The sequence below is a fragment of the Equus przewalskii genome, chromosome 13 (genome assembly GCF_037783145.1).
Source record: "Equus przewalskii isolate Varuska chromosome 13, EquPr2, whole genome shotgun sequence".
Lineage (NCBI taxonomy): Eukaryota > Metazoa > Chordata > Mammalia > Perissodactyla > Equidae > Equus > Equus przewalskii.
The window spans coordinates 82,023,339-82,043,809 of NC_091843.1; the positions used below are offsets into that span (position 1 = coordinate 82,023,339).

The 20,471-nt window shown below is 40.4% G+C and overlaps 1 protein-coding gene across 4 annotated transcripts in view; it reads right to left on the reverse strand.

Moving 5' to 3' along the window:
• Positions 1–20,471, reverse strand: part of VCAN (versican) — a 105,857-nt gene that overhangs the window by 22,289 nt on the left and 63,097 nt on the right. For 2 of the 4 annotated variants that reach the window (XM_070569765.1, XM_070569763.1), the window contains 5 exons: positions 13,363–18,603; positions 9,976–10,089; positions 7,628–7,741; positions 2,677–2,835; positions 1,125–1,207 (listed from right to left, as the gene is read on the reverse strand). In XM_070569765.1, the coding sequence (XP_070425866.1) occupies positions 1,125–1,207; positions 2,677–2,835; positions 7,628–7,741; positions 9,976–10,089; positions 13,363–18,603 (5,711 nt within the window). The remainder of the gene's footprint in view (positions 1–1,124; positions 1,208–2,676; positions 2,836–7,627; positions 7,742–9,975; positions 10,090–13,362; positions 18,604–20,471) is intronic. The other 2 variants (XM_070569767.1, XM_070569766.1) reach the window with 1 other exon arrangement.

Genomic DNA, 20,471 nt, shown 5'->3' on the forward strand with positions numbered 1-20,471 from the left:
GTGGGGAATAAACAGCTGCAAAGTGCTTAGGATAGTGCCTGACACCGAGAGGAACTGAGCAGTATGCCTTCCAGAGCACAGGGAGCTTCCCTCAACAGACAGAGCAGGACTCCCGAAAGCAGAGGCCACTTTGGCGTCTGTTCTAGGATGAGCTTCATGTTTTGCCAAACTCATTAAATCCAGATGAGAGGCAGATGAGGAAGGAAATTTAAGCACCTAAGTGATTCACACACAAAAAGAGTTTAAAAATTATTTTCAATTTTTCTTCTTATTTATCTAATTGAGCATTTCATTTACACTTACTGTCTAGCCCAGGGATCCCAACCTTGTCCACATTTTAGAATCCCTCCAGGAACACTTAGAAAATATAGCTGCCAGAGGTTTTGCTTTAATGAATCTGAGCTGAGGCCCAGGCACCAGCTTTGTCATTACGCTCCCCAGGGGATTCCAATGAGCAGCCAGGGCCTAGAACCCCTGGTCTAGCTAAACACACTTGAACTATTTCTAAAAAATTATGCTCATTTGTATTTACTGGTAGTGACTCAAGACAGCTTCCCCTGTCCCGATTTAAGAACCTTGTTCCAGCCAACTCCAGGTTGTGGCCAGTATTACCAATTCACTCCTTTCTTACTAAAAATTATATAATTAGCTTAATGGAAAGAAATTCACAAGATCATAATTCAGCAACCTTTTTAAGACCAAAAAAAGAGCATTTTTGTTTGGATAAAATGAGCCATGCCTTACTGCAGATTTCCACTGCAATTATGTCAGAGAGAAAGGTTTTATTTTTTTAAGGCCTTTCTCTTACATTTATTCTTTTCCTTTGTGCTTTGAAGCTGTAAAAAGCAAAGACGGCCATCTGAAAGACAGACCTGAGGCGATTCTGCTGATTCTGCAGTTTTTTGGTTCAATGGAAATCTCTTTTAAAGAGACTACACACTCCTCTTTTAAAGACAGCACTGGTGTAGCTGCATCAGTTCACAGGGAACTCTATTCTAACCCCCCTTTATTTCAGCGAGTGACCCTGAGCAAGTCACTTAACTGTTGAATGCACCCTCCGTAACACGCAATCAGCACACAGGACCAAGTCCTTAGAATTGGTATCCTTTTCACCAGCAACTTACCAGGGTGCTGCCATCAGTCCAACGGAAGTCATGCTCAAACATCTTGTCATTGAGGCCTATCCACTGATAGTCATGGCCCACACCTAAGAGATGGGAAACAACACAGATATATCTACTATCTTTTCCATATATGGATGAAATGTATCAAAGAAAATTATTGTCACAGTGAATCATGCACCCTCTTTTCTGGCTGGAGTTTTGTTAGTTGCTCATAAAAATCCCTCATAGTCTATCTGTTGTTCTTCTGCTCAGCTTGCTTTAAACTAAAAAGCTAATTTGCAAACATTGTAAAATATCAGCCATAGATTACTATTCCCTAGGAGTTTACTCTAATTATTTTTTTCCATCCTTACTCATGATAAAAACTTCCTATTTATTTTTTCATTAAGCTACGCCATTGGCAAAAATTCAGCGACCCAATAAAATGTGACAGATCTTAGCCACACTAGCCTCACTTTGGAAGCCACATGTTTCTTCTCAAAGGATTTTAAACAGTGAACACCTAGACCAGACAGTTCTGCAAAATTATCCTCAAAAATAATTACTTTCACCATGAGATGAGTCACTGGCAAGGATACCACGCAAGGAAGTTAAATGAACCTCTATCCAAATTACAAATTAACAGACTTCTAAGAGATAGCAGGCATCATGAGAACAGATTTAATAGAACATTAAACAATGGTTCATGAGCAAAAAATGTCTACATATTTTCTACAGAAAAGCTAGCTGCCCTCCTCTTGTTATGGTTTAAGGAGTTACTAAACAGCTCTATTAGCAAGTTTCATTAGCTTTCAGTCTCCATCTATTTATGTTCTTGATATGAAGCCCACTTTCTATGGTCAAAAATAATTAGAAAGTTGGATGAGAAGCAATTATGCACCAAAGATAAGATTAGGGTGCTATTAACAATTTGATTTTAATCAGTGGGATAAAAATAACTGAAAGTAACTTTCTCTTTAACTTTAGACAGCGTACGCACACATTCAAAATAGAGACTATGAAGCTAACCATGGGAAAAATTAGACTGAACCATAAGAGGTAGCCATTTTTGTAAGTCAAAAAATGATTGAATAGGGGCTGGCCCGGTGGCCAAGTGGTTAAAGTTCCACATACTCCACTTTGGCAGCCCAGGTTCATGGGTTTGGATCCCGTGAGCAGACCTGCACCACTCGTCAAGCCATGCTGTGGTGGTTACCCACATATGGACATACAAAATAGAGGAAGATTGGCACAGATTTTAGCTCAGGGACAACCTTCCTCAAAAGAAAAAAAAAGAGATTCAAGAGCAATGTCATATGATTCAACCTATAGTATGCTGTTTCATCTCTTATTGCTAGCATACCAAGAAATGCCTTCCTATGTTATAGTTGAAAGTTTCCCAAAATGGAGGACTCACAGAAGAGAGACGATTTTAAGTAGATCACAGATGAAGGATTTAATAAGTTGAATCACAACTAAGAAAGCTACTTCTTTTCAGTTAGATACAGAGAAAATCAAGAAGCTGGTGAGAATGAGCGACACTTCAGGAAAGCTGTGTATATTTGGTACGTACGATTCACAAACATTTGTTCTTCATGAGACAGGATGCTTGTGAGATGGGCGCCCTGCAGCCGGCATTCTCGCTCAGCTGCATCCCACGTGCGGCGGTGGGCAAAGTACTTGTAGCACTGCCCTTGGAATTTGTGCCAGCCGTAGTCACATGTCTCGGTGTCTGGGAAGAAACAAGGGGCTTATTAAACTCACCCATGTCATTCACACTTGGCTCACCCAACCAAGTGTTGATAGAAGATCTGAGCCAATATCAATGCAATGTCCCTGAAGTAAAGGAGTCATAAAATTCAGCCATGATGACAAAGAAATCACGATAAAGAGAGCCCAAGTGGTTCCTGGGAAGTGCGCGGCTGTACCCATCTGGACAGTAAAGGCAGTCTCTAACTGCAATTTCCTGGATTAAAGCCAGTTTCAGCAGGAGAGAAAACCTGCCAAAACCGCTCAGGCTGCAGTGTCTATGGAGCAATTGGGGCTAATTCCTTTCCCAACACTACTTTTCTAAAGAGAATCCTTCCTGATAAGATAAGAATTCTGGCTAATAGGATTATGAACGCTCTGTTTGCATAAGGACTTCAAAGGCTCTGGAAGCTGTCCTTTCCCACTTCCTAGAGAGAGCTGGTGGCCAGGGCTCTCGTCAGGTAAGACTTACAAAGAGAAAAAAAATTCTGCATCAGCAGGCAGATTTGGGGATACAGCTAGACTGTGTGCCTTCTTCACAAAAGGAGTGGGAATACAGGTAACTCCCAGTGCAAATACATCAGGATTTTAAGTTTATTAAGAATGAACTAACCTAAGCTCTTTAACTTAGTACCCCTCATTCCATCAAGCCATATCCATAGATGTATATATGTATATATATATATTTTTTTTTCTCTTTTGCAACAAGTACACTAGTATCTTGGTGGGAAAAAAACGTTTTTCAAATATATCTAAATCTTACACTGGCAGTAGGTTTCAGCCATACCTCTAGATTGCCATTTTTTATTTATTTTGACAAGAAAGCAGCCTTGCTAAAGTACTATATTGGCACTGGCAATCTTCCCCAGCCTCACCCACTGGCAGGTGGAATTAAACTGATCAATAATGATCTATAGAATCAATAGATCAATAGAAATCATTTCAACTTTTGCAAAACATATCTCACAAATGTCTTGAACTAGTCACATGTGCAAACTAACAAAACTGAGTTTATAGGATTTCAGGCACCAAGAAAACTTTCCAGGTTATCTAATGACCATCCTCCCCTCCCCTGATCTGACTCATAGATGAGGAAGTCAAACCTACTACATGAAATAAATGCTCATTTCATATGTCAGAATTGGTGCCAAATTGAAAGTTAAGTGGTCTCCTGAGCCTCACTCTGCTTACTCTTCTTTCGATAATTGTGGGAAAGGATAAATTCTGAGAGGTTTCGGTTGTTCCTGGCCTCAGTGATTCAGGCCGTAATCACACAACAGATGCAGCTTATCGTTGAGAGCAGTGTTCGCTTCAGTTTAGTCTATCAGGGCCGCTGCTTAGTTACAGCCAGCTGACTAATTGGTTTAAATCATGTGCACTGGAAGTTTTGAGTTGCATTAAAGCGTTGTTTGGAGACCACCAAATCTCATAGGAAAGGACTTGAGACACAGCCAGATGGTTTGGTATGAACGTAGCACTCAGCGCCCAAGAATGAAGCACATTTTGGCCACTTGGATGTAGTAATTTTCCTTTTGGGAAGTTCACGTGGAAGAATTCGGAGGTGAGGTGGGTGGGGCAGGGAGGAAACAGATCTTCATACACGAGGGGGTTAATTTATAGGGGAGAAGAATTGGAAAAACTTTTAGAACACTCACTGCCAAACTCAATAATGCGATATCGTAATTGTATAGATTTCCTTAACTTTGGAAATTACAATTTATTTTAAGACAGTTTACAATTCTAGAGGATCCCTAACTTATTGAATAATGTATCAGAAAAAGCTCTTCTACACACTCTTTCTTATCCTCTCTTAACCCAAATGGTTTGAGTCTGGTTTCTTTCTTTGTCTTTTATCATTAAAATAGATTATCAGTAAGCATTTTTCCTCTTACACAAAAAAACCCAAATGATCGTAAAATTTAGATGTATGACCACATCATTGCTACAATGCCTGTCTCAGTTAGCAGAGGCATATATCTTATCAGAACATGGGTCCAAAAAATAGGGGCAGAGTTTCTGTTAAAACCAAACTAGGGAAGTTTACGTACCTGTACTATCTAAACTTCCCAAAGATTATAAATATAAGCGCAAACAACACTTAATAAAGTGACTTGTTAAAAAAAAAACAAATAACCACATTGATTCACTTAATTTTTATTATTCATGAATTCAGTAAATATGTAATGAAGGACTATGTGTTAGGCAGCATCTCCTAGGATGCTGTTCTGAAAGGACCCATCAGAAGCAGTCTGTTTGTTTTTCCAATCTTACCTAAAATTAATGTAATATACATTTCATTTATTAAAAGGCAACCCTTTTGAATGATATTTTCTTAGAAACCATTCAACACGCGGAAATACTTCTAATGCTTTAAAGCTCCTATAGTGCTCTTATAGGTTACGTTATAAAGTCCCAGATTTGGTTTTGCCTATGTGTGTTGAAGCTGATGGAGGAAGGTACCATAACTCCTGTTCACGACCACAGAAGTTGAAACTATCACTCTTAAAACGTTTCACTAAAAATCTCCTCCCTTTGTGCTATATAGGTAATGTTTTCAACACTTCTGACACATAGCTGTCAAGCCTTAAGAAACTGTCAACACTTAGGTTGCTTCTCGTTGGCAGGCTGCGTCATTGACTTTGGCTGGGGCAATCTGTTTTGTTTGGGGCAAGAACTGTTTCTCTAGTGCTCTAAGACCCCCTTCTAGATTTTGTATCTGTTATCATTCCACTAAAATGTGTCCCCTATTCCAGAGTTACTGGGAGTTGGGAAGTTACTAATGCGGAGAGCAGAAAAAGTCAGCTGAAGAAACAAGACAGTCAACATTGAAATTTGGATGGAAAACTGTTTAGACAACAATGCTGCTGTTAATGAAGAAAACATTTGTTCTTAGGCAACCTGAAAGGAGGAGAAAAAAATCTTTCAGTGTCCTGGCCATAAATCCTGGCCAGGCAGGAGCACAGCTGCATTTGGTAAACAGACTGGGAGAGCTGTTTCTCAGCAAATAATGTGGACAAAAGTTAAACTTGCTTTAAGATAAAATAGAATGTACCTGGAAGTTAGGTGGTGCCAGAAATGAAGAAAAAAAATCAAAATCTTTTCTTTTTAATATTCTTTTAAAGAGAAGAAAAAGGTACCTAGCCCCAAAGTCCCTTCGGAGGATCTGTTCCCACTGAGTCCATCAGATGGACACATACATAAAATGCTTATCCACGAGAGTTACTTCGGAAGTGTGAAGATAGCGAGAAAAACCCGGGCTTTAAAAGGCAGCATGGGTTCATTTTCCCACTCTCTAATTTGCCAATTGTGTGACCTTGAACACATCACTTTTCCTCTCCCAAGCCTCAAATTCTGTTCCACTTAACGCATAGAAATACTGTTTCAGCCAAATGAAATGATGTCCCCGGAAGCACTTGGCGAACTATAAAGTATCCAACAAACAGCATTTCTTCTTATTCCTGCCAAGAGTCATGCCAAGTCACCAAGATCAGGGACTTTATTTTGCTCAGAGCTCAAATCCAGTACCCAGAACAGTGCCTGGAACACAGCAGGTGCTCAATAAATGCCTGTTGAACGAAGGATTTTTTGAATCACTCCTTGTACTTGGAACTGAGGGAAGCCAGCATCATTTTAATTCATTTGAATGTCTCAAGGATCTCACCCTTTGTTCTCTTCAACAAACGGCATCTTTCTTACTGTTTACCTTTCAGAAGAGCATCTCACTTGGTCAATTTTCATATTTACCTTTCAAAATTCTAAAACAGATGCATCCTATGCAATAAGGAGAAAGAAAAAAATCCCTAAAAACTCGGTCATCACCCATCCTCTTCTATTGGTAATTCAATACATGCTCCTTTTAGTTTTCCTTTAATTGTGGTGACGTCTGGATTAACGCTGCAAAGCAGAATTTGGGGCCCTACCAATGTGTCTGAATGTCTACGACATTTTCATTTTGTCTGGTGGAATGGAAGTCTGGCACTAGGCATGTTTGTCAAAGCCAAACCACTGTACAGCTTTAAGTTGAGGAAATCGACATTCCAAAGCTCAGTATGCTGAGCAAGCAATCTGTTTCTGATTGATGGACTCAGAAATGTTACCATTAACCAGCTAACATACACTCTCAGGTTGGCCATAAAATGCAAATTGCAGGAATCACGAGATTCAAGCGATCATGAACACAGGCTTTTCTTTCATTCAGAAAAAGTAACGCTTCTTCAGGAGGAACACTCCCTGTTGAATGGATCCGCAGTATCTTTTACCTCGTGTTTGCCAAGCCAAAGCTAATGTGTTTTAACAACTACATCAACTCGTTCTCCAGAGACGATTGACTATGAAAAATAAGCCCATTGAGTCTCAAGTGCTTAGGGGGAAAAAATAAAGGCAACTAACACTGAATTAATACTCCTTGGTACCAGCCACATTCATGGATTATGGTCAAGACATAGTTTGTTCTCAGGAAGAATACCTACAACAATGTTCCTTTTGTTGGCTAGATGTTCTTAAATTCAGCTTAGTGTGCCTGTCTGCAGTCTCTTTCTAGCAGCAAAACAACAATGATCAAGCCAACACAATCTTTCAGATGTTGTGAGCTTTGGACACATAAGGAAACCTAATATATTTAGGGAACCTGTGAATTTCCTCTGCAGGAAAGAATACGCAGTATGGCCAAAATTGCTAAAAAGATCCAAATTGTTGTGACAAAAGGCTGTCTAGAAGTAACCCTTGAAATGAAGCATCAGCAGTGTTCATCATACACATGTTGCAATAGCTCTCACCTTGCTCACAAAGTGCACCAATGTAGCTCGGAAGGCAGAGGCACCTGAACGTATTGAAACCGTCAATGCACGTGGCTCCATTGCGACAGGGGTTAGAGTGACATTCATCAAAATCTGAAATACAGTCATAAAAGGCCACAAAAGTACTTTCAAAAAGGGTCAAAAGAGTCCACTTAGTGTGAGGTTGCCAGATAAAATACAGGACAGCCAGTTCAATTTGAATTTCAGATCAAAAAGCAAAAAGAATTTTTTAGTGTAAGTATGTCCCATATTATATTTAGGGCATACCTACATTAAAAATTTTTTTCTTTTTTGTATTTGAAATTCAAATTTAACTGACTTTCCTGTATTTTTATTTGCTAAATCAGGCAACTCTAAGAAAATTCCAAAGATATTTAGAGGAGGGTCACTGTCTCCATTTCTTTTAGATGAGTCACATGAGCCCTGAAACTGATAAGGAATCTCCCCCTCCTTCCCACCCGCCATCCTGGTCCCGACTCTGATTACCTCACTTGTGGAATAATGAAAATACCTAACTGGCTCTCTGCCTCTGGCACTTCCACATATCCTTCATTCTGCTGACTGTCGTGTTCCTTAGACAGTCATGATAATTTTACTCTTCGGCTTCCAAACATTCCATAGATCCAAATTGCCCAAGGCAATGGTCTTCAGTGTGATGCCTGGACCAGCAGCATCAGCATCACCTGAGAATGTTGCAAATGCATGTTCTCAGGTCCACCCCAGATGTACTCAATCAGATGCTGGAGGAGCGAGGACTGAGGATCAACAATCTGTGTTTTACCAAATCCTCCAGTGACTCTAACGTACACTGAAGTCTGAATCACTCGACTACAGTCTGAAGTGGAACTATTGAGTACACTGGATTCAGGGCCTCCTCAGACCTCTCTGGATCCAACCTGCACTCTAGGATTCTCTCCTGATATGTCTCTCGCCCACACACCCATAAGGAGGCATGCCCAAATACGTGCAGCCACCCAAATGCGTTCTGTGGTTCGTGGTGTCCGCGCTTTTGTTTGCTGTGTCCGAGTCTCACACCACCGCCTGTCAAAATCCTCCCCACCTTTAAGATCTGTATCAATTGCAACCTATCTACACAGACCTCCACGATCTCCGCTGATGATATCAATGACTTTATTCCCACAGCATTTTGTAATCCCACTAAAAATTTAATTAGTGTTTATATTAAATAAAAAGAATATTTAAAAAATGAATATACAAAGTAAATTAAATTTCCAAGAGCTATATAATGATTCTTACCTAAAGAAACGGCCCTAGTAATGACATTATATAGTAATGATACCAAACACTTTGATGATGCTTGCTAAGTGCCAGCTACTGTTCTAAGAGCTCCCAGACATTAACTCATTAAATTATTTTTAATTGATTTTAATGTAAAACAGAATGGAGGCCAGATAGATGTTTTTATACATATATATCGAATATTTAAGATGTAATTATTCTTTAAATGCTATCTATTGCTATCTCTGTGTCCCCACTAATTATCACACAAATAGAGCTTACTACTTTTGTTGAGTTTTTCTTTTAAGACAAGCACTCTTTGAATACAGTGTTGGAGATTCAACCCAATATACCTGTGGGCCTTCTTTACTCAATGATCATGAGAAAACCATCATGGTACCTATAACAGGAGCACCTGGGCAATATATTCCACCATTTCTTTCATCAGGGGCAAGGTCTATATTTAGCCCAATCAAAACTGAGCTCTTTTTTTTTTTTTTAAAGACAATCAAAATAAGAATGGGAATAAAAGGAACCGATTTAGTAAAGAGACAGTCCTATTCCTTGAACCCACAAGAGAGGAGGACGGCAACAGTCTCAGACTCTGTGAGGTAGAGGTGGGTCTGGCTGGCCGCTGAGGACAGTCAGAGAAGGCTCTGTCCCATTCCACATCACAGGAGCAAGTGATCTGAAGAACGGCTGAAGTCCCTAATTTTTAATTATAGCTTTCTAAAAAGTTCTTTGTACTTAAGTTAATTATTGATATGCAGATTTGAGAGATAGAGTAAAATATTTTTGTTACTATTCATGCAACTTTACATTTCTAAAGCCTATCTGTAAGTCAGAAAAGGACAAAGCTGACCTCAGGAAACTTCACTGAGTCTTGGATGTATTAACAAAATTCGGGAAACATCTGTCGCCATTTCCCAGACTCTACGTAAATTATTGTATGATTTTATTTTATTTAACGTATAATTCATCTACACGTGAGTTTCTCTGAAATCCTCCAATTTATTTGAACAACATAAACTGCCCCCCTCTATATCTTCTGGAAAAGCAAGACCCTCTTTCAGGCAAGGACATCTTACCAAGCTCACACTGGTCGCCGCTGTATCCTGGCACACAGGTGCACACGTAGGAAGTTTCAGTAGGATAACAGGTGCCTCCGTTAAGGCACGGGTTCGTTTTGCAACGATCTGGTCCTACCATGTTCAGGAAAGTAAGAGAAGCAATTAGGCTCATCTCTACCTTTCAACCTATTTTAGCATAAAATGCCACTTATTGCTACCATAACATAAGCTTTACCATAGCAATTTAGAGATACTACACATAAAAATTAACGTTAACTTTACTCTCTGGAGTGTTTCTTGGCATTATAACTAATTGTTACAAATCGACTATTCATTTCTGGGATTCAATCATCATTATTTTTAAACAATATTTTGCACAGTATCTGGCAACTAATAAATTCTACTGCAGATTTAGTTGGCATGATAATGGCAATTGATTTTAGTCAAAAATGATTACACGTATGTGCACAGTGAATGGAAAATGTATTCTTTTAAACGAGGTTAGTTCATGTGAAATGGCTGGATACACAGAACATGCATTCTTTTTAGCAGACTGGCTTGTTACCATCATTTGAATTATTATTGCCTTTTACCACTTAATGCTCAGAAACTGTTTTTCTTCGAAAGTGTGCACTGAAGTTTCTTCTGCTACATTAATATGCTTTTTCCAAAAACACGTTCCAAATGTACTCCTTTAAACTATACTTGAAGAAAAGCAACACATGGATTAAACTCTACTGTATAAAAACAAACCCAAATACAAAAACCTCACCTAAAATGAAACCCCAAATTTTTATTACAATTTTCCAATTAAAACACGAATAAAATCGACACTCCTAGTGTATAAACATAAAGGCCAGAGACACCAATTTATGAGGAGAAACAGTTTAAAATATATTTTGCAAATGCAAAGACTATTACACTATTTGAAGCACATATATTATTCTGTAATACTGCTGGGATAATTGTATTTACATTAATAGCTTATATTTATTATTTGAATACTTTTCCAGAATTGCTTAAGTTTCAATATGTTCAAGAATCCAAACGAGAGTTGAAAATTTTCCCAAAATAACTGAAATAAATAGGTTTCATATGGAATAAAAACCATATTTTCAAGAATCTTAAGTCCCGAAACCCTAAAATAATTACACATGAAAAACAGATGATGTCTACCTATGAAACACGACCTTAAGGAAGATTTGGATAAGCAGGCGCTGCTCTAGAAGATAAGTGAGACTTTCCCACACAGGAAAGTCCAACTCAAACTTTCTGAGTGTTAAGTAAGTTCTGGACCACTAGAAAGACTCGATAGAAACATGCTCGCTTAAGTGGGTTCAACAGTATGATCAGGTTAATTCAGATGCTCACACCTACTTCTTCAAGAACGACCCCAATTTTTCTAAGACTCTCTCTCCTTTAGTCCTAAAGATATTTAAAATTTCCCTGAGCATCTTTGCCTTCTGCCTTTGAAAGGAGACTGCCTAGAGGCCAAGGCTAATGTCAACAGCACATCCGTATGCTGCCCTCGGTGCAAAATCAAAATGACACTTAGGAGAAAGTGCTCCGTAAAACTGTGATGTGCCGCACAGACGTGAAGTGCTACGATTATTCCCACCACAGACACTAGACCCCACGCTGAGAGTATGGAACAAGGATTTGGCAAGAGAGCGGGCCTTTCTGTGAACTTACAGTAGTTTAGATTAGGAGAAAAGCATTGTTTTTACAAATTTCATTCTACCCTAAACAGTTTGTATCAATCTCTGAAAGTTGAATCTGCAACAAATAGACCAGGCAATCCAACATGAGCTGCTGTTTACTGAATTAGCCTAAAGTGTATTTGTTTTGCAATGAAGACGAAGCTCCAAGTCTAGGTAAACATTGTGGCTGACAATGGTACCCATTTCTCATTCGTCGAACCTAACTCTCGCCGTATATATGGTTACTACTAATGATTTCGATAGCATATTTTCACCAACCTGAAGTATATTTCAACTAAGTTACAAAAGAATAAATATCGGCCAGATTACTAGGTTATCATTTACAAATTAAATATAAAATGACAACAAAAAAAATCCATCAACCACCTTTGATCAACTTTATTCACCAAATACTTCACGGCATTTATGAAAGTTGCACTTTATGACTATTGTATTCTGTCTGAAGCACAACAAACGGAAGCATTAGTGGAACAAAAGATAAGGTTGAAACGATCAGAAGAATAATTCTAAGTATAGCCATGCTGTAAAACATATTCATTAAAATATAATGTGTTTTCAACCAACACAGCCCTTAAAGCACTGATGGTTTTTCTTTTTCTAGGTAGTGGCTAGGTGGTGATGCCCACTTGTGGATTCCACTGACATTGTTATCTAAATGACATTCCTGGAAAACACCATTAACGCCGACTTCTCAATGTTCTCAAGCTAGATTAAAAGGAAAATAAATTCCACAAAGTACATATTGCAAGATTTCTGGCTTACATATCATTAAATATCAATTATTGGTTTTTATATTATATTAATAGGAAACCAGCAAAGAGCAGTCCTTGAAAGACCCTGGACTTTGGAGTGGGACTGATCTGGGCTCAAATCCCACTTCTGCCATGGTGTGTGTGAGTGTTGCAACCCTGAGCAAATTGCAGAACCTCTCTGAGCCTCCACATCCTACCCTTTTAAGTGGGGATAATAGTATGCACTTTATAGCCTTTTTGTGAAGATCAAACAAATAGTCTATATGAACCAGTGTCAAATTCACGCTTTCTATCCATTCATTAAAAAAACAGAAACCCTCTCTTGGCAGGCAGAGCACGAATATATACTGAACAAATACCCACTGTGGCTAGGCACTGTGTTAGAAGCATTATGTATACTATCTAGAGCAAGGAAACGACAGAAAAGTATTAACTGATAACTGACATTGCCGAAACTCTGTGAAATGCTTATTAGAGCTATTTACAACTCAGATGTTAAAGGCCTGACAGGTTTTGATATTGCCATAATAGCACCCATCAATGAGGGATTTTTAAAAATAGGACGTTTGTTCTGTTTTTAAAACTAAAATGTATAACTATGGGACATATGACAAAGCAATACTTTAATTGTGAGTAAAACCAAATTGAAGTTTTACATCATTAACAATTTCAATTTTTAAATGTTGTAATTTCCTGTTGTTTCTAAAACCCAGAAAAATACAAAGAATATCTACAGAGCCCAGAAATAATCTATACTTACTTCCTTTGCATCTCATTATGGACCCAACACTGTGGGCTGTCCTGCTGTTACGTAAACAATGTAAAAACCCCCGCTGATTTAACATCACAATAAAAATTATATACATACACACGTCAGGACCAAGGGACTGTCTCCAAGTTTGGAGACAGATTTATCAATGTTGTGACCTTACCTGGTAAATAGACTGCTGTGCCCTCCACTGACTCTTCATTAATGCCAATCAGGAAATCGGTTTCATTAGAAGTTTCCAGAAGGGAAAATGATGGTGTTGCAAGCTCAGTATTTAACTCTGCAGTGCTTACAGTTGCCTGATTATTGGAATCAAGAATTCTTGCCGATGCTTGCTGTTCTGGGGCTGCTACCGTGAAATCCTCCCCTCTGATCAAAGCTGCTTGTGTTTCAGGCTTTACTTCCAGAGAAGAAGGAACGGTGGGCCTCTCAGGAGTCTGTGGGCTGGGCTGAGGCACCACATGGGCCTCGATCCCATAAATCGCAGAAGCAGAAGTAGAATGTGGCCACGATGTAGCACGTTCTAACTTAACTTCATCAGCAGCTGTGACAACAGTTCCGGCCTCAGGTGTTCTAATACTGGCAAATATCTTGATTGTTTCTCCAGGAAGTTGAACATTGGTTTTGTTTTGGGAATCTGGGGGAATCTCAGTTCCCTCTTCAGCAACCAGTTGTGTGGGAGCAGCTTCTATTTGTTCTGATGACTTAGGTTTAGTTTCATCTTCTGAAGGTTCTAATTGTGTGTCAGGAGGTAAGGCTGGAGGCTCAGTTATGTAAAAGTACTCTTCACTTGATGGTTTGGAAGTCACATCAATATTTGCAAGTTTCCCTGGGGACATTTGAGATGTGCTGGCGCTTGTACTTAGCAGAGCACTTGGCTGGGGGCCCTCTGTGTGTTCAGAGGCTCCACTGCCTAAGTGGACAGTGAGTGGAGAGGATGATGTCGGAGAGAACAACTTTGCAGAAGCTGAAACTGCTGATGTTGTATCAGTGTAAGCTGGGGGGCTTGATCCCTCCAGCACATTAGGTGCCTCTGTTAAGCTCTGAGCCGTAAGGTGGATAGTACTAATACTTACGTACGGTGTAGCATCTATCAGTGCCTCCTCGGCTCCTGAAGAGAATTCTGGCTGAAAAGAAGGACCTACGTATTTCTTTTCTTCATACTCATCCTGTGTCCTTTCCAAATGGCCCATTGTTGATATGATTTCACTTTGGTCTGCAATAGCTTGACCATCAGACAAAGTGCTCGATTCAAAGATGTCATCCAGGGCTTTTGATTCAGTGCTCGGTACTTCAGTCTCTGGATTAACTGTGGCAGACTTACTAGGAATAGGCAGGGATGTTGCTGTGGGAAGCAAAATATCTAATTCTGTTTCTGTGCTAGAGACGGGGATTCCAGTTGTGAAGATAAAGCCCCTGTGATCTACTTGGCTTCTGTCTTCAGAAGGCATTGATTGGTTATGTGTTGCCTGAGTGTAGTTAGCCGGAAGAAGATCACCAGAGCCCTCAAAGTTTTCCTCGGTTGAAGAAAGGTTAAAACCTGCCTCGTACTTCTCTTGAACACTTTCTTCATTACTGTCATGTGGTCCCGATGGTACCTCTGGATCCAAGTTCGTTGGCATTCCAAGGATGTCTTCATATACAGGTTTAGTGTGATCAATATCTATGATAGTATTTTTATCTGATGTCAGCTCAGGTAGAATTTCAAGAATGGTACTCTCTGTAATTGTCAATATTAAATCCTTGTCTTCTTTGTCCAGATCTATAATAATATTTTCAGTAGCTTTTCTTCGGTCAGGTTTCAAGGTGGAATCCTCAAATCCCCTGACATGGTCTTGGAAACTGTCTGCAGCACCTTCTGAGGATGTCTCAGATGACACTGTATTTGACGGCGGTGTGCTGGTTGGATCTGGGGAGCTTGCATTCTGCTCCAAATGAAGAGGCACCACCACTGAAACTGTTGGGAAGCCATCAACAGTAACAGCTTCAGCCCTTGAAACCTCAGGATGTCTTTCCAGGGATTTATCAGAAACAAATGTGGTGCCTCCTTGCCTGGTAGCCTGAGTTGTTCCAGAAGTGCGTACTAAATCAACAATATCCAATTCTCCAGATCCTTCTCCAGAATGTTCATAAAATGAATCAGATGGTTTTGATGCTGATGTAACAAATTCTTTGGCCATTTCAAGACCGTAAGTTCTAGCCAGAAAATCAGTGGAAGACGTTGCTGTTTCTTTAGTCTCGGCTGTTGAAGAACTCTCACTAGAGACTTGTTCAGACGTAGGTTGTGGTCTGCTAGTCTGGATTTCTTCTGCCCAACTGCGAGTCTGATTTTGAGCATGTTCAGTGTCTGTGGAGAAAGGGAGAAGTGCCGTAGAGGGTCCTTCTGTTCTGGTGTCACCTGAAATTTCTGATAAGGTTGTGCTGGGTGATGTCTCCTTATCTTCGGAGATGCTGTCTGTTTTGGAAATGAGTGGTCTAACTTCATCTGCCACATTTTCTATTCCCTTATAGTCTTCAGTTGTATCATTTAAGCTGCTGGTTTCTACACTTTCCACTTGAGAAGTCTGGGGATATAATGTGCTAATGATTTGTTCCACGTCAGTAAAATTCACTGATACTGCAGTAGGCAGAACTTCTTCTCCCGACCCCAGTCCAGAGAATAAAAGATCAGTATCTGACTCTTTACTTATTGGTCTCATAACTTCGGGAAAGGATTTTATACTTTCTTCCTCTTTGATTGATGAATCTGTAACCACACTTTCAGCTGGTATAGACTCAGTCTCTGAGGTAGTAACTAAGAAAAGATGGGATTTTTCAGTAACTTCAGGGAGAGTAGTGTAGGGTTCCAAGCCCTTCGAATCTGGATCTGGAGTAGTCACGTCAACCAAGGAAATGCCTTCCTCCTCCATTTCTTCATCAGTACGGTAAGTTTTCTTTGTCATTAGTGTGGAATAATCTGTGGTTTGGAGTCCACTTTCAGTAAATGTTTGTGAATCAAAAATTGTTTGCTCTGGTGATATAGAACTTTGGGGGGATTCAGAAGATTTTTGTTCTTGAATATTTTCCTCTGATGCTACTTCACTTTCATTTCCTTGCCTTACAGGGTTGACTTCTTGCCTGGACCATAACTTGGCTGGCTCCATAGTCTGGGGAAAGTCCACTGAAACTGTGCCATCGACCGTCACTTCTCCCTTTTCTGTCGGAGCCTCAGTACCTTCAGCTTCTGCTGTTGGTAAAATGGTGGATCTTTTATTGGCTTCAGTGATAGCACCTACTTCTCCTAATCCTTGGTCAATAAATGGGAACTCTGTGCCAGAAACATTTCCCATGGCACTGGGAAACACTTGGTCAACAGAGCTGCTGACTGGGACCAATTGCTCACCTGAGCCTTCAGCTGAAGCTGTGAATTCTTCCCAAGGGAAGGCTGAAGTGCTGACCGAGGTGCTACCAGGTCCTTCCAGGTCAGCGATGTGGGTGATGTGATCTGAAGTAGGTATTGCGGACGGTAAAATCTGGGTATCCTTAAATGCTGCATCCCCAGAGCCTTCCATCACTACTGTTTCTTCTTTTGTTATGGGATAAGATACCGTCGAGTATTCTCTAAGGTCACCACTGAAATCTTCCTCCAAAGGAAAATCTGTAGAAAAGCCCTTTCTTTCTGCCCCATGATTTGGCTCTCCTGAAACCTCTGAAATCAGGTTTTCCTTGGATGTTTGGTTTATAATTTCAGTAACCTCTCTGTCCATTACGGTACTTAAAACTAGTCCTGTAGGCTCAAAAGGGAGTATGGTTTCCACATGAGGAGCCAAAGTGCCAGCTGCTTCCTTTTTGGTTTGTATTTCAGGCTCTAAATTGAATGAAAATGAGGAAACAGTGGTGGCTTCTGGGTCAGCAGCAGCTTCTCCAGAGCCCTGCTCCATAAAGAGAGAGACGGGGCTGCCCGGGGCAGGGGACAGGCCTTCCTGAACCACAGGTTGACCACTACTGCTGGGCTCAGCAGTCGGTGCCTCTAGATCGTCTAAAACACTTGTTTCTGTAAAGACAAGAGTGGAACTTGTCATTTCTCTCTCAGACTGCATGGGTGTTATCAGGGACATAAAACCATTTCTGGTAGCAGATGCTGAATCCCTAGATACGGTGTCATTTGAGCCTTCTAATTCAGGGGGTAGAATTAACTGATCTGATCTCTGTGTAGGCGAATGTGCCTGAACTGTAGAAGCTGTACCTGTGGCTCCCACCTCCTCATCTTTCCTCTTCTTTCCCTCAAGAGATGTGCTGAAAACCCACTCAGAAGTGTCTGTTTCCCTTACAAATTTGGTAGGCACTACTTCTGCAAAAGGTTGTTCAGAAACCGAATAAACGGTGGTTGCAGAAATATCAAAAAGGCCTTCTGTGATCATTATCTTGCTAGCGTCTAAAGTAACAAGTGTATCTGTAGTACTTCTCTGTGGTAAATTAGTCACTGCAGTGAACATCTTATCTTTATCTTCTTCGGCTTCCCCAGAGCCTTCTGGAATTGGAATTGAAGGACTCCCGGAGAGCTCCACAATTGGTCTAGGGGTTATTTCCACCCAGCTTTCCACAGTGGACAATGAGTCATCAGGCCAGGATTTTTCTGTTAAGGTAACTGATACTTCCTCTGAGACACTTGCTGACACAGAACTTGGAACTGCACTAGGAGTATATGTGACAGAAGTCCTTTTTTCTGCCTCTTCATCAAATGTTACTTCTGTAGCCCCTGAAAAGATCATTTTTTGAGATTCTTGGTCAATGGTGGCATCTCCTGAAGACTCTTCAGAGAACAGAGGTACAGGTTCAGTGTGTCCATGCACCAGAGTGTCAAGTTCAGGACCTCTCTCTGTGATGGATTCTGGCCCCTCTGTGGCTTCTCCCTCATGGAATGAGACTGTGGGGAAAACATCAGGCTCACCACTTGAAGAATGTTCTGGTGTTTCAGGGTAAGTCTCAGGCTTCCACGTAATTTCAAGCGATTCGGTTGTTTCTTTAGATTCATTAGGTTGCATGGCAGTAGACAATCCCGTTATGGCTATTACAAACTGATGAGTACCACTTTCACTGCTGTCTGAAAAATTCTGAGACGGTGCCACACTTTCAAACTGGCCACGCCTCGCTTCTGCCGCTTCCGGGTCCTTGGGCACAGTGGTGACTAGATGTTTCCCGTTTATGTACTGCACTGAAGGGGTGGTTGTTACATCAGTAGCGTTTGCACACTCTTCATCTTCCGCTTCATCTTCTTCACTGTGGTATATGTCTATTTCAATTAACTCGGGTAAAATTTCAGCAATTAGATCGTGCTCTGGATCTGTTTCTTCACTACAAGGTTCATCTTCTTTAGACTCTGAATCTATTGGATGACCAATTACACTCAAATCACTCATTCGACCTGAAAAAAACAAAGAGTTTTCACAATACTTAAATAGAAGATTTGGCAGTGTACGACAGAAGAAATCGATAGCAAGGCTGGCTGATCACACTCACACACACAAAGAGGGATTCAAGTCTTTTCACATTAAATACAATCACCCTTCTACACATGGTTGTCAGTCTTCAAATTTGTTGTTTTATATTAACAATAGGAAAAACAAAACCAATTTAAGATTATAGCAACAGGTCATGGAAACACTTCAACATGTTTAACAAAGCAATGTCCTTAAAATGAAACAGAGTCACATGGATACATTGTAATCGTGAAATGTGGGAATTCATCTTTGTGAGAACTGAAAAAAACAAAAAATTAAGACCATTTCACCACACCAGACAGGAAAAGTAATTGATTACTGTCCTTTACAGAAGGAGAAGCTTAGACACCCTAGATTCAATAAGGAAATGAGAAGAGATTCCTTCTGGCTCTTTGTCACAATCTGTCCTAAAGAAGGCTGTTTTTAGAAAAGGAAAAGAGAGGTTTCTTTATGGCCCTTCAACAGCACAATGACCACCCCTTCCCAACGCAACAGCAAGATAAGACTTGGCTGCATAGGCAGCAGCCACATCCGGGACACAAGGGCAGGAAGCCCTGGACGGGGAAGGGGGCGGGCTCTGCACAAGGGGAGCTCACTGAGAGCACCCGGGAAGAAGAGCCCTCCACACCTCTACACCTTTATCCTTCATGAGAAGAGACCTGGATTGGGTCAATTACAGTTCTTTTTATTAACATTTTCACCAAAGAAAGTTCAGAAGTCACATCTAAATATTTGAACTGGCGTACTTTAAATAACACAGATCCTTAGAACATTCCTTAGACTGTAAATTGTCACAGGACACCAACCACTAAGCCCAGTGGACTTTTCTGCCTACAGAAATACACCAGCAAAGCTCCTTGTCTGGACATCAGGAAGGAGGAAATTCTGGGCCCTCACTCTCAACGGAGTAGAATTCAGTTGCCCTAGGAGAGGGTCCAGTCACTACAGTGGCCCTACTCCCAGCATCACAGCAGTGTGCAAAGCTGCCTGCGGGTGCATGAAGAGGACGAAGAGAAGCACGGAGGACTGCAGAGCATCTCACCCTCCCGCCTCCAAGAATACTGCTGTAGAATTCGTTTTCAGTCTAGCTCCCACCCGTGTTACACATGCTCAGGCTGAACCCGAGAAGTTTACAGGAGGAATAATTAGGACGGAGCCAACCTTGCCCCCCACTGGTAGGGAGACTGTTCATGTTGCAAGGAGCTGCTCTCTTCCCTGTATGAAAGGATCGACATCTAGCATTTACTGATAAGTCAGAAAAGAAAAAACCCTATGGAGAAGGAACCAGTATTGCTCAACATCAATATAGAAGTATACGAACTATCAATAAAAACTCTATAAGCTCCCTCTGTATTTTTAACTACGGTTTGTCAAAAAAGCCAAAGACCACAGACTTTTATGTGACTGGAAGACATATACTATATTTACATTTATCCCTTTCACCCTAATAAAAAGAAAGCGAAGACTCTTCTCTGTATCCCAACAGATCTTCACTGTATGATCTCCACAAACTAGTGTCTGTGTAGGGTTGGGTTACTCTCACTCTATGGCCTCCCTTACCAGCTTTCACACATTACAGTTCATTTCTTACGTCTCCATCCCATTCCACCCACACGTTCAGCCTTTCAACTATGCAAACAAAGGGTATTCAAATGAATGAAATACTATTTCTACCATAAGAGAAGTGAGATCAATGCATACCTCTAGTATATTATAAAAATATAAAATGAATACAGATGACTTGCGCCACAGATGTTGCAACTACTCCTAATTGCCAAACTTAAGAAAATGA